At 39.9% G+C, this 15,604-nt stretch overlaps 1 protein-coding gene across 1 annotated transcript in view; it reads right to left on the reverse strand.

Moving 5' to 3' along the window:
- Nucleotides 1–4,687: 4,687 nt before the first annotated feature.
- Nucleotides 4,688–15,604, reverse strand: part of Kcnh8 (potassium voltage-gated channel subfamily H member 8) — a 430,038-nt gene continuing 419,121 nt past the window's right edge. The window contains exon 16 of the mRNA XM_052192780.1: nt 4,688–5,377. Coding sequence (XP_052048740.1) covers nt 4,688–5,377 — 690 coding nt within the window. The remainder of the gene's footprint in view (nt 5,378–15,604) is intronic.

The following is a 15,604-nucleotide window of genomic DNA, read 5'->3' on the forward strand; positions in this document are numbered from 1 at the left end:
AGGAGAACTCCTCAGAAAGCTGGGGAGGAGGCAGCTAGAGGCAAGGAGAGTAAATGGTGTGAAGGGAGGGAGAACTTACAGGGCAAAGGGAAGAAAAGCAGAAGAGGACCTGGAGGTGAAACCCAGGAAGTGACTGGCATTTGCTTAGTGTTCCTAATACTCCAGGCAGTGGGCTTCTGCCTAAATTGTCTCACTAATTCTCCAAGCCTCTGCAAGTCAGATGTGGTGTAAGCCAAACATTTTAGATGAATAAGCTCAAGTTCAGAGGTGTGGAAATACTGCCTGAGGTCACACAGCAAGGACCATCCAGCCTGAATTTTTTAAGTCAGTGTTCTGAATGTCTACCTTCCTCAGATCCTCTGAGAAATGTCCAGTTTGAACTAATGTCGGAGACTTACTTTGGGTTGAAACGAGCTTATATACAATGTGGCTATAGACTCATGGATCTTTTATCGACTCTAGATGCTGGTTCACTTACATACATATCAGTAAAATGCAAACTTGTACTTTGGTAAAGTTTAGAACAATATTTGTTCATTTTTACTATTTTTCAGTCATTCAGGGAGCTCACCAAGTGATGTTTCTCAGACTCTACCCAAAGGCACTGGCTTGGAGCCAGATGTTCAATGCTTAAAGTACTCCAGCTCACACCTGACAGTCCAGAACATTCAGATAGTACTGTTTTGTCCAGTAGCCTACCTGGGAGAAGATACTTTGAGTACTGCAGAACATAATAAGGTCGGTTTATAAGTAGCTTTAATTATCAGAAAATTCCTTTTACATTGAACAAATAGATCTCACATAACCTCTGCCTGGTTTGTTTAAACAGAACTACATATAGAAGATTTCAGTTCCAAATATCATAGTGTATTATGTGTGTGTGTGCGTGTGTGTGTGTGTGTGTGTGTGTGTGTGTGTGTAGGCTGGAACTAGGGTAAGAGAGCTGGAGATACAAGGGATTGTGAGCCACTGGTATTGATGATGGTAACTGAACTTAGGTCCTCCGAGAGAGCAGAAAGTGTTCTTAGCAGCCTCCTTTCATTTTTAAAATCTTTTTTTCTGAATGAAGTTTTTAGAAAGTGAACTTCATCAAGAGAAAGAAAACTATTTGTGTTCCCTATGGACCAGGGACTTGCTCGTCAGCAGTGGGTGGGTGAGAGGGAAAAGGTTAGAATCTAAAAGTGTGCTGCAGAAGAGAAGGTGAGACCCTCTGCTCTTCACTGGGCAGACATCCATAGAGACCCTCACATCTAGAGTTTTCATTTTGTATAGTAACATCATCTTATGAATCACGCAGATCAAGCAAACAACCTCATCCAGTGCTACCTCTGCTGTGGGAGAACCCTGTGTGTCAAGGTGGAGGTGGGCTTGGGTCTGGAGAAGAAGGCCCTGGCAGGAAAGAGACCCTGGGAGCCCTGCCCTTTCAGAGGCTTCTTGCTCTAATCCAAGTGGTCTAGGAGCTGCTTCATAAGTCGCTGAAGTCATCTGTGAGGAGAGATGGTGCTGCTTAGAAAATTGCCATGTGTTTCCAGCCATTTCACTGTTCATCTCATAATCCTAGAGACTAGTATTCTGATTTGTTCACCTACTAAAAACAGAAGCAAGTATTTATTCATTGGAATAGAAGGAAATTAATTACTTATAAATTTTAAAAGGCAGCAAAGGATGGGTGTGACATGAAGCATCCTAAGTGGTGAGTTGGGTATATGTTTTTAAATTTAAAATGTGATCTGGTGAATAAAAAAAACCCACCAAATTATTTTAAAAATTGGAATAATGGATCTTCTCTTCCTCAGACTCCTCTCCATTTCCATCGCTGCAATTCTTTCAGACAGGAACAGTTATGGGTCAGAGTTATGACTATGGGATGGACCCCCTCTTCTTCATTTGAAGCCCTGTCTTCTTGCTGGAGGTAGGCTCTATAAGTACCCTCTTCCTACTGTCAGGCATTTCATCTAAGGTCCCTCCCTTTTAGTCCTGCAAGTCTCTCACCTCCCACGTCTCTGGTACATGCTGGAGGGTCCCCTCAACCTCCTATCTCCTTGAGGTTGCCTGTGTCCATTCTTTCTGATGGCCCTCAGGGCTTCAGTCTTTTTCCTTTTCCCAATGTCAGATCAGGTTCTGGGCTCTCCTCTCTGCTCTCCCCTGCCTGGATCCAGTGCAAAAGGGAGGTCCCAAGGCCTTACACTATTACTGAGGCTATGGAGCACTCACAAAAAAGGACCTAGCATGACCTCAATCTGGAAGAGTCAGATGCAGATATTTGCATCCAACAAATGGACAGAAGCAGCTGACTCCTGCTGTTGAATTACAGAAGGCTGAATGAAGCTGAGGGTGACCCTGTAGGAGGACCAACAGTCTCAATTAATCTGGACCCCTGGATCTCTCAAACACTGGATTACCAAACAGGCAGCATACACCAGCTTATATGAGGCCCCTAACACACATACAATAGAGGACTACCTGGTCTCTGTTCATTCAGATATGACACACCTAAAGCTCAAGAGACTGGAGGCCCTGGAGAATTTAGAGGTCACATGAGGTGGGGTGTAGGGACATCCATGTGGATGGGGGAGGGGAAGAGGTATGGGATGCGGAACAGTCAGAGGGTGGACAGGGTTTGGTGGGGTGGGGAATAAAATATGGAGTGTATAAAAATAATAAAAAAAATTCTCACAAAAATAGGAATAATGATGACTAATTATTACTACTGTTTGATGGTTATATGAGATAGCATATTACATAAAATTTCTAAGCATTTCTTACTACACCTTCAGAACCAAAGAATAGAATGTCAGCATTTATATTTGACCTTAGTATTGGTCCTCCTGGTTTGCTATTTGGATCTTCATGAATAAACAGCACCAATGACCACGATTTTAGTAGCATGAGGATGAGACGGCTAGGTCGAAGAAAGGGGGCATGTAAATCTAAACTGTTGGTCTGTCCTTAGTTTCTTGCAAACCTAAGGAGAAAATGAAGGTTGGAGGTATGAAGGATATACCGCATCAACCTTTGAGTTAGTCACCTAATGAATACATCCTCCATTGAAAATTTTTAAAGACTTCTTTTTTTGTTCTGCTGTTCCAGCCACATTTTGGGTGTCTGAATCATAACACCAGATTCCTTGGCTTGCTTTGATATTTTTAATAATGTAGTTCTGATCTGTGGTGGGCATAAAACTAGAACTCCAGAATATGAGTTTATAGGGACATCAGGGAAGAAGAGGACCTAAATGTCCTTAAACACAATATGCATCTTAAATTAAGGTATTTATATCACTGCCAAACACAGCATGGAAGTTTGCATGTTGGTATGTGTGAAGTGGTGAGAACATTCAGGATAATAGCTGTGAGAATCCTAGCCATATAACTTCTGAGATATTTTTTTTTTATATCTCTTGCTACACATCTATGATAGCTCCTGTGTAGTTTTCAGCCCTGTGAGTAGTTTTAAGATCAAAGGCTCAATGCTGCCTTAAGTTAAACAGGTACCATGGGCAGTCTAAGTGGGTATCGTGCCTGAGAGTGACAGTCTAAACCTCATGGCCTTATGTGGAGATGTATGTTGTTCCAAGGCCTCTCGTAAAATGAGGAATGGTGGTAGGACACATTTATAGTGTTGAACCCAGAGAGACTCAATGTAGGTTGCAATCACATAATAAACAAACAAATTCTAGGCTCTTAAGTCACAGAATACAATGCTCAGAAGATTGCTCTTGCATGGGCTGCTGGGGTCCACAGCATTGCCTGAGTCAGCCAAGATGAAGAGTTATCTCCATTACCAGGCCAAACCTTATGGAGTTCGCACTGAGTCCATGTTTTTATTTCATCGATAAAATATGACCCTCTGTCTTACTGTATCCCAGGAGTGTAAGGGTACATGTACATTTTTTTCTGTTTTGCAAACTGCATGCAGATAAAAGGGGATTCCTTTCAAAATTACAACCTCTTAATGATGAATAATTTTTGATTTACTATACATAACAGTAGCGTATTTTTTGTTAAAACAGCAAGCTTTTTGTTACCAAAATGAAAAGAAAACATTCATTTCTTTATAAATAGTTTAAGTAGTCTAAATACATATTTCATACCAAGGATATAAAAATAGCTTCTTTTTTTCGATAAATAAAGAGACATTTTCATTTACATGGCAAATAACGTGCGGATAGCTAACCACTGGCCACCAGCTCTATTTGACTGATTGTCTAGGAGATGACATGCAGTGATAATTGTTCCTCTGCCTTCACAAAAAGGAAAATAGATCAGTGGGAGCCATGCACTCCCGAGGCCAACAGTGCTATGAATATTGTTCAGGAATGACAATCAGGCACTCAGGAAAAACCTTTGCTGCCCTTCACAAAATCTACTTATGGCAAAACTAATCCCCGAACTCTTTGTCTGGGGTTTCTATCTGCTCGGACCCTCTGGGTCATTGGATAGTTACCAAAGTCTGTCAATCAGACCAGTAAGTTAATACCTGTACAGAAAAGGGTTGATGCTTCTATGATCTAGAAATTGTTTGCTACAGTATAGAGGTGGCTCTGCTCTTCCCTGGCCCCTTATCCTATTTCCTGCAGAATTCCTAACTTTGCTCAGGCTCCACTAGTGCTAGAAGCCACAAAGGCAAACTAGAGCTGTCATGCAGCAGTGGGTTTGGCATTGAAAGCTGCCTTTATGTGCTGATATTATACGTTTATGGCTTTGCTGTCCTTTACATCCGCTGTGCTTGTGACAACTTCTACTGGAGAGTTCTCCAAGGGTTCTGTAGAGGCTGACATTATTCCTTCTCGGTCCCAAGAGCCTGGTAAGTTTTCCAAACTGAAAGAACTCACAGGTCCGTGAGTGATGCTGCCCTCCTCTGACCTACTTGGGAGAACCAGATGCAAGGATGTTTCTGATGAGGAGCATACAGAAGATGAGAGAGTGGCTGAGATGGACTGCAAAGGTGTCAGTGTGGTATCTGAATGGGGGGAGATGCACCTTAGGAACTGCAAGTGGCCTTCTTGGATAACCTGGCAGTGGGAGGGGGAATAATCCAGGATTGGAGAATGATGCAGTTCACTGTCTGCTGGGTTTTGTTCATGAGCTTCAGTTCGTTGAAGGCTGCTCCCCACCAAGGATGGATCGACACTCCAGATACCAGAGGTGACATTACCATGATAAAGATGTGCTCCACCTGCCTGCAAATGTTGGCAAGGGTGGTGAGCACTCCAGCTCACCCTAGTCTGTAAACTTTCTCTGGAAGGACACATTGGGGTGGAGTGTAGAGAACAAAATTGTGATGGCTGCCGAGGTGACAAGATGTTTTCCAGAAGTTGCATGATGCTTCTCATGTCTTTCCCTAGCTGGGAAACTTCCTGAGTCAATGTTGTGACCTGTGTGGAGAGAGCAGAGCCAACAGCAATGGTCAGAGATACACAGAGTGGACAAGTTTTATAGCAGTGAGGACAGGAAGTGAGATTTCTCACTAATAGTGGTACAAGAACTAAGAGCTAGCCAAGCTCAAGGTGAATGAGTGGGTTGGGCATCTAGATGGATTCATATCCTGATCAAAAGCAACATCTATGCTGGAGAAGATGGTGAGGTGACTGAGGTATCACTGGAAAGAATTAGGGAGGCTTTATGGCCTTTGAGACCAATGGCAACTTCCACCTCCTGAGAGTGGATGGGATGCAGACTGGTACACAGATGTCACCAAGTACTTAGAGGGGCAGATATCATGTGCAAAGCACCTGGCACACTGAATCCCTGTTTAGTGTGGTGATTGAACAGCAACTCCCTGGTTTAACATTTTCTAGCTGGGGGTTTGTGACTACAGGTCCAGACAGGAGCAGGACATTAATAAAAAAGAGGATGGTGAAAATCTTCTCAAATTTTCTAGCAAGAGAGTTCTTGGAGAAAATCGAATTTATGAAATGAGGTGAAAGGAAAGAAATCTATGGCATGGTTAATTAGAGCAAGGACTATGAGTACTGGAGTGTTATGGTGTCTATCAGGTAACTAGGAGGACCTTGAACTATAACCAGATAATCCTGTGTCTGCTCCACTCAATACTTTATCAGATTCTGAAAGGTGACACAGTCCATAGACACAGGAAACAGAGAATGTATCCATTTAAAACAACAATAAATCTACTTACAAAATTGTTTTCCTAGCATTAGATCTAGATCAAAACAGCAAACAAACAAACAACAAAACCCCACAAAGTTTATTAGAAGATTGAATGTGACTCCAATCTGTGCTTTCTGAAGTATTTGTTCCTCAGCACAGGAAAGATTGCATCTCCTCAAACAGAATATCCACTCTTTGAATTACTTAATACTAAAACAATGTTGTAGTGATTTGCTTTCTCTATTTTAATGAAATCTTATTAACATTTTAATTAATTAATTAAACTTAAAAATTAGAGCAAATACTTTTATCTCATGATAGTGTTACTGTTATTTGATTTTATTATTTCAACCTACAAAGGTTCCAAAAGAAGCAGTTGAAGTTTTGGATAAACAGCACCAGGACCCAAACAGGGCAGTTTCAATATCCATGATAGCAAAACCAAGACTGCTGCTTTGGCAGGTTTCTTTATATACAAACACATTTTAAAATGCCTATATATCCAGCTTTTATACAAGTGTATACTATGTAATGAATAAATAGTTTAAATCCCCCACTTTCCCTTTTCTCTCCTGAGTTAGTCCCCTTTGTCTCCTTAGACAGCTTTACTTTCATTGTGTAAACATTCTGAACTCATCAAGTCTACTACCTGTGAAAGCATCCTGAAGCTAATTCTTCCTTGCAGTCCCAACAGGATGTGGGCAGAGCTTAAATTTAGGCATTTAGAAAAGTCTAGAAGGAAGTCATTATGTGATTTCAGGCTACCAACTGTCAACATGTAGGCTGAAATTCCAAGACCAGAACTCTGTGTGCTAGTGTGGAACAGTAGGAAACCAAACTGTGTCTTGTTTGATTTATTTTTAGTAGATCTTCAACTGTTGGAAGCAGAACATGCCTACTGATCTCTTGATGGAGTGGAACAGGGAGTGGGAAAGAATCAGCAGTTTCTCCAGTTCTGCATGTGTGTGCCATGCCTACTCAGTGTCACAGGACTTTGGCCTATAGTCATACTGAAGAGTCTATAGAGTTCTTAGCTCCAGTACCAGAATCTCAGGATATACTCTGCCACCAAATGCAAGGATTGGAAGGCTCTTCCTGTGGGCCCAGCTGAATGGCCCTTCCTGTGGGCACAATGAATCCATTCCTGAACCAAAGTCACTTGGACTGATGGAATAGCTGAGCTTTCAGTTGGGATGCTCCCAATTGATCTTTCATTCAGGACTGGATAAAGATTGGAGATCTGCTTTTGAATTTTAGGCATATTGGGAATTACAATATCCAGTGAAAGTTTTAACAAATTTATAATGATACAACATTTTCATGATCTAATTAACCAATAACACTAGTACAGGCAGGTTTCCATGTGTGAATCAGAACATTGAGGCCCAAAAGTGAAATTATTTTATTTTAAAAACAAAAATTTATTTTAGTTTTATTTCGCATTTGTATGTACATGAGTGTGTGACCTCAGAGCCCAGAAAAGGGTATCAGATCCCATGGAGCTGGGATTACAGGTGATTATGAGCCCTTTGTCATGGATGCTGGGAACTAAACTCCTATACTTTGCAAGAGTATATTACTGAATTACTCTTAATTACTGAATCACTACATCAGTCCCAAAATGGTGTTTTTAAGATTACCTAATACATGAAATGTATCTTTGGTCTAGAATTTGGGCCTCATCTTTTGCTATGTTATCACAGGAGAAAGGAGCTATTGCTTCTGAAGGTGTTAGAAGATACTAATATGTTTAGAATCTCTAGAGAAAACAGTAACATAAACCATTGCCTGATGGACAAGAGTTATTTAGGCTGACAATTCAACATCAGATAAGTAAATAATGTAATTTCTGAAAACAATTCCAGACTGATTCAACAGTAAATTCTTTTCAAAGCAAACTATATGAACAACAAAAACAGAAGATTTGCTACATGGTAAACACCATGATATAGAATAAATTCATTCTAGCTTTCAAAATAAAAATTTTCCATTTCTGCAGAGCCACATTCATAACATCTAACTTATACTGTACATTACTGTAACTTTGAGGCCATGAACTCTGAATGGGAACCCATAGACTCTACTTGCTTCAGGAATATAAACACATATTAACTCTTCTAGAAGGCAAATTACTGTCTTAGCTGGAACTAAAAACAACACAGACTTCAAGAAAATGGAGCTTTCAGATGATGTGAGGGAAATTTTCCATCATTGTGTTCCTAGGGACACGCCCCTTCCTTCAGAGAGTTAATCCCTTTTAGGTAAGGGATCGCCCCCTTTGCAAGGACAAAGGCAGCTGCCACAAAGAAAGACAGCATCCCTTGAAGGCGGAGACCTTGGTGGCACTGATGGGGACAGGTTTTATTGCAGTGGTGTGTGCTGGTCCCTGCTGGGCTTGTTGACAGAGTCTATTCTAAGATAGGAAAGACATTAGTTTTGATCAAGCAGAAGAAACGCAGCTTACTTTTGAGGGTGTCAGAGTTTAAGCTGCCATTTGGTAAAATATATATATATATATATATGTGTGTGTGTGTGTGTATAATATATATATTATATACACATATATATAAATATATATATATTTAATAGAATTGCCAATAAAAACTGTTGGGGCTCTTCAAGTTACTGAGTTCTGTCTTCATCACAAAACATAACACCAGAGCACTGTGAAGTAAAGCAATACAGCCAAGCAGAATTATCCTGCCCAAATAAAAGTAAGGTTTCCTCTTACCCCAACAGCATCCTAAAATTCTTAGTGTTTTTGCTATTCATATTAGAAAAGATAACCTTCCCCCTACCCCCGCCTCAGCCTCCTGCTATTACGGAGTCTTCCCAAATCCCACCTCATTCCTATCAGTGTTTTTGAATACTTTGCACATGGGGCGGCTACGTTGATGTGGACTTCTGATTCAAGATGGAGAGAATGGATAAGAAGAACATTACTCGATGTGTGTTCTCCACTTGTATACTAGTTTTTAACCATCCATTTTCTCTACCTCCCCTTTTCTTGTCGCCTCTTCTTTCTTTTTCTATGGATAAAAACCCAGCCTTCTGAAAGTTCAAACTGTTGGCCAAACAAGTTCACCACCACCATCTACACAGCCAAATGTTTACACCCAGCATTTCCTCTTACCTCAAGTCCTGTTAGAAAGGAGAGCGGTGAGGAAAACAGTATCTGTGCTCCAAAGTGACTCACCTCTCTGTTCCAGACACCAGAGTACCCAAAGATTCCCTTCTTTTCTTTTTGTGCCAGAATAGTGCATTAAAGTCTCAGTACACCAGGTACCAGTAGGTGTGTTGGCAATGCCTCTGTTATTCACAGATATTACTGCTGGTCAGTCACACACCATGGAACAGACTTATCTGCTGTGATAATCTACACACTGACCTTGACATCCATTAAAGAAAACTCCTAACTATTTTGGCCATTTCCAGGATTCCCTAGAATGCTGTTTCATGACTGGCCTTCATTTCTTTGCTGCTGTTGTGTTTACCCAGCTCCAAGGATTTTGAGAGATGGCTTAAATAATATTTTAGATGTAAAATTTTATCCCCATATAATTGGTTTTATGTTAGGATCCCATGTGGCTACATATGATAATGGATACAGAAACTAATCTTACTTGAGTGTTTCTGCATGGTAGAGAATACTGATTCAGAAGACAGGCCAGAGGAAAGGGCAATCACTGTTTTCTATACATGTTTTCCTCTGTATCAGCATGGAGAAACAACCCAGTACTGTCAACACTGTTACTATACAAAAAGCCTTTAATTTAAAGCATGACCTGGCATGAATTTATGTGTTGGCATAATAGTTGGGGCATGAGCTTTATGATTCTGGTTTTCCAGTTCAAAGTTTAAGTAAATGGGGGTCAGACAGGTTGATTATCAGGAATGTGAGATGCAATATAAGGATGTACAAGTTGGTGTTCTTCAAAACTGAACAAGAACCTGTGTGACCAAGTGTATGGGGAGCAGGGTTTACCAGTTTTTGAAGGAGGTCAAGTTCTATATGGGTACTGCCACACAGCATACACTTGAAATTTTGTTTTGGTAGTTGGGTAGTTTAACTGGAAGTAAATTGCAAAGAACATTTCTTAACATGTGTTTCGAATTAAAAAACACCTAAATTCAAATAATCTTTCATACTGATATAAACTTGTAAGGACAGAACTAATTATCACCAAGCTTCAAGTAGATAAGAATATTTCATATGCTCTGAATGTCTGATCAGAGCCCCCCAACACTTAACAATGGAAGATTTTGAAATGTGTAACTTATTAATTAAGAAGTCCATCTGTGGGTCTGGCTCCTACTTTGCCCAATGACAGCAGATGCTGTCATATGCTGTATAGTGGCTTTGGGGGCAGATGGAGTTCTTTTGTTTTGTTTTGTTTTGTTCTGTTTTGTTTTGTCTTGGTGTGTTGATGGTATGTGTTTTGGGAACAGGAACACAAGTCAAAATATATCCCTAGCAATGCTTTTTATTTCCTATGAAATATCTCTTCTTACATATGTTTACTCTTCCTGAGTCCTGGCCAACGGTAAGGCCCATGCATTCTGAAACTTTACTTGGAAAGCAGAGAAAAAAAAACCCACATGATTTTCATTTTTAATGTGTTAGTGAGCATATGGAGATGCATCTGGTGACATACTCTTCTTGGTGTGAAGAGTTTTTGACCTGTCTCTGTTTTTGCCAAATGTGCATATTTTTCTACTAGATACAATTTTCCTAAATTCAGGGGTATTAATTGCATTAAAAGTCATCCTGCCACCCATTATTACAGGCTATGGTTCAGGTAATTAAATGATCTTTTCCAAAATTCTTTGTCATGTTGTATATTTATCATGAGATTTAGACAAGTTCAACCAAACTCCACAAGCAGGCAAGACAACAAAGATGATTGGCATCATTTCACCCATACAAAAAGTCCGAAACAAATGACAGTCTTGCGACTGTCAGCTAAGATGATAGTTGTTACACTTGAAACTTCTTTCAGATAAGAGGACCATTCTCCTGACTAACAAGACTTGTACATCTAGTAGGTAAGACTTTTGCATGCTCTGAATGTTTCATAAGTCTCCCAGCTGGAGAGTTTTCATCTAGAGAGACAAGAAAGTTGGCCTGTCCCAGGTTATACAGGAATAGTACCTAGGGCTTCTCCTCTTTTGTAGTTACAGACTTACATAACAGAAGGACCGTGAGCTGGGCATTGCCAGTGCCAAACAGCCAGTGGCCATTTTCAAAATGGCTACTTCAATGGCTTCGTTAAATTTCTGCAAGCACTGGCTTTTGCATATAAACTCATCAGTACAGCTATGTCATGGACATTCATTATTTATCAACCTTCTGATTTTGATTTTTTATAATGGAGTATGATTACTATCTGAATCTCCATCTGACTAGGAGATCCTTATGTTATTAGCAAACATTAAGGACAGCTGTGTCCTTTCAGTTGTATCCAACGTGCATGCCAACCAGAACCCAGGGAGAAGCCAACCTGAATCGAAGGATGAGTCACTCTGGAGCATTCAATGTAGAGAGGCAGAGGAGTCCTGGGGCTCTGCCCTTCTAGCAAGCATGCTCTTGACTTACTCACTGCCACTTCAACTTTGCAGAGTCAGAATCAGAGCATCAGGGGTCTACCATCCCTATCTAAAAAATTTTTTAAGTAACAAAATTGCTCACTATCTGACTGTGGTAGCATATGCCTTTATTCTCAGCTACTCTGAAAGCTTAGGCAGGAGGATCCTGACTGTGAGGATAGCATCAGTATCTTAGCAGAAATCTATTTTAAAATAAAAATAAAAAGTCCTGTATTTTATCTCAGTGACTGCAGAGCAAATGTGTAAAGCCTTGGATTCCATCCTAAGTACTGTAAAAAGTCATAACTATTTATGGTGAAAACATGGCAGAGACTTTGAGATGTGTATTTGCTGTGGAATGACAATTTCAAGTGAATTAATTTATGAACCTTGTCATGTACTTACCACTTTTCAAGGACAAGAAATGTAAAATCTACTTTCTTAGCAATGTATCAGTATATAACACATGATCTACTAGAATCTAACGGTGTATCTCCTGAGCATACTTACCTTGTCACACTAAAATCTTGTGTCTTTGGCCTACCACCCCAATCCTCACTGTTCCTGGGAACCCCAATTCTGCTCTTTTTTTCTATAAGTTCATTTCTAATTTTCACAGAGTTACATCCTTTAGTTAACTGCTCACATACTGTTCTGTCATCAAGAGGTCAAAGTTCTGTGTAACCCACTTTCTTTTCCCCTATCCTGTTGGTAAGGTGACACAGAGATATGTTAAGAAGCACATGGGTCTTGGAAGTCTTTTACTGTGATGTTAGCAGACATGGCCTTGAGGGAAGAGCTTAGAAGTGGAGCAGGAATCAAGTCTAATTATATTCAATTATACAGTTTTGCTTAGCTGAAATAATTTTACAGAGAGATGTTTCCTTAGAGGTTATCTGGCATCCTCAGTTACTACAATTAAAAACTGGAAAATGTTTGGTTTTTCCCTTTTCCAAAATCAATGTTTAAAAAATTACTTATCTGTTGATACTTGAAATTGGCCAACTGGTTGTTTATTGAAAAATATTAGGAAAAATCCATGAATCTAGGTACATTAACATTATGATTCATTATATTTATTATTTCCATAGAAACTGCAGTCTTTAACAAATGTGCATATGTTGTGGTTACCTTGGAGACTGGCACACAACTGGCACACAAATGTTTAGTCAGTGAAGGTGGTGTGAGCTCACAAGGGCCTGTCTCTTCCTGAGGATATACATGGACAACTAACAGTTGCTAGGAGAAAGAGAACTTTCTTCAGTGGTACAGCAGTTCAAGTTGGCCACACTCCAGTATGGAACCTCTTGGCTGTGCTCACCCATGCTCCTGAAAGTAATCCCTTCAGCATTCTCACCTGTGCTCCTGTGGATAACTCCTTATCTTTTCTCCTGTAAATAACCCTGAGTTCACAAGTTCATCTAGACAGAATTAGGTGGATCTTGGTTCTGTGGTTGGTGCCTTATCTGGGGTGAACAGACCTGTTTGTCTTCTCAGGGAAAGATGTCCAAACAATATGCTACACTATTACCTCACAGAGTGTAGCTGTCTCAAAGTATAATCTGCTCACCATTCCATGTGAGTCCTTTATTTAAAAAAATCCATTAACTAGATTTTGCCCTAGAAACTTTTGTTTGGGGGCGTGCAGGCAGCAAATTGCATTTATATATGGATCACATGGACCTCACAAGAAGCAGAACTTTCAGTGAGGGGATAAGGTTTCCAACCCATCCATAAAACCTTCAACCCAAATTTTGTCCTGCCATAGAAACATTTAAGGACTAGGAATCACCTAAAGACTACTAAGACTGGAAAATACATTAAACAGATATACAGAACTAACTGTAAAACTGATGATTAATAGTAAAGTTTCCTTTAAAGTAGAACCAAAGGAATGGAATACTTGGGAATAGATACAAATGAAGAGGTGTAAAGCTAGGAATAGAAAATTATAAAATATAACTTAGAAAAACCCCAGATACCAAATAAAATTCTTAATTCAAGAATAAGATTTTGAGATTGCAGTATTCCTCATCATGGTCCCATCAGTGTTCTTACTGTCACAAACCAAGGCAAAATCACAGAAGAAGAGGCAGAAAGAATGTAAGAGTTGGAGAGTAGAGAAGTGGTATAAAATGTTTCTTTCTTGACTGGACATGGACATTTTACATATGAGCACATAGCAACTGTTGCTCAAATTCAAAGTGAATTTTCTATTATCATTCTGCAAAATGGATATAGCATCAAACTGATCCCTAAGTTTGTCTCTCTACCTATAAAACAGTACAGCTCTCAGATCTCATCAGATGAATTTATTTGAGGGGTGGATAGTAGCTAACATAGAACCTTGTGACTGGTCAATGTTTAGAGAATGAACATGAGTAGAGTGCTCGGTCACAAATGTGACATCTATATCATTCCCTCCATCCCTAGTACTCTGGAGCCATCAGGAAAGAGCAGGTAGAAAGATTATAACAGCCACAGGGCAGGGAAGACTCAAGAAATATAATGTCTTTTAGGACCATCACACTCATGAACTCAAAGCAGTTGTGGACACCTGCATAAAACATGCACAAGATATCCAATATTCTAGAAAGTGTTAACAAGCCCCCTCCTAACTGGGAAGATGTAGACTATTAATGGCCTAGGGGTTAGTGAGGGTCAGGGCTGTGTAAGGGTACACCTACTGGTGAGGCATGTTCCAGTGGTGGCTCCATGTCCAGGATCATATGGGTAGCACAAATAGAAGTTGAAGGGCTATTAAATAAAAAAAGAGGGAATTAAGTAGGGAGTAGGAGCTAGAAGTGGATCTAGAAGTTAGGGAAAAGAGCGGGGTAGAATATTTTCAAAAAACATTGAATTAAATTGTTAAGGAATTAATATGGGTATTTTTAAAAATTTCAGCATGGAGTGGGAGGGGCTTATGAATCTCCACCCCTATTTTAGAAACTATTGGCAGTTGATGACTCCTGGGGGAGGGAGAATCACTGTTATTGAGAGTGTGGCCAATGGTAGGATGATGCCATGTCTTTGCACATATCTGGGCAGCACTCACTGGACTGAGTTGGTTAAAAGAAACAAACACATGAGTGCATGAAGTTAGGAGAGAGATACAGAAATGTGATCAGTCATTCTGGAATCACGTAAGATTGATATGATGAAGATACATTGTACACTTGTATGAAAATTTCAAGTGATAAAAAGATACTGTCCTCTTTGTAGAAATAGCTATTTTTAAAGTTGGCATGAAGCAATCATGAGTAGAAGACAGGAAATCATCAAACTCAGGGCTGAAATTGAAAGGATAGAAAATAATACAGCCTAATTCTAATGACCCCAAGAAGTCAGAAGTTTAAAATGCTATCCCTCTCCAAAGAAGCTCTAACTCCAGCCTTCTAAGGAGTACCAAACACTTTACATTCCAGAGCCCGCTCTTTTAGCTCTTTGTTAGAAACTAGGTAAAAGGTCACATTCCAGAGCCTGCCCTTTAAGAGCTAGGCAAAAAGGCCTTGAATAGGTGATCCTGGCCCCATAAGCTAACTGGAAATGAGCTAATTATTTGCTTATCTTGCTTCTGTAAACTGCTTACTCCATTACCCATATCCAGGAGTTCATGCAGCTATAGACCTCCAAGAAAGTAGGAAACTAATTGGTCCAATAATTTAAATTGATTGGCCTAAAAACTATAGAGTGGGCTCTCCATGCTAAGGAATGATTGGTTTGTGATTCTCGGACTTTTTTGTAAACCTATAAAAGCTGTTGCAATTCTGTGCTCCGGGTCCACAGTCCTCTACCCCTGCATGGTGTATGGCTATGGAACCCAGAATTCTGGAATAAAAAAAAATCCTCTTGCTTTTGCATCGAGACCATTTCTCACGAGTGATTTGGGTGTCGCCTTCTGAGGT

This window comes from Apodemus sylvaticus, chromosome 9 (genome assembly GCF_947179515.1).
Source record: "Apodemus sylvaticus chromosome 9, mApoSyl1.1, whole genome shotgun sequence".
Taxonomy (NCBI): Eukaryota; Metazoa; Chordata; class Mammalia; order Rodentia; family Muridae; genus Apodemus; species Apodemus sylvaticus.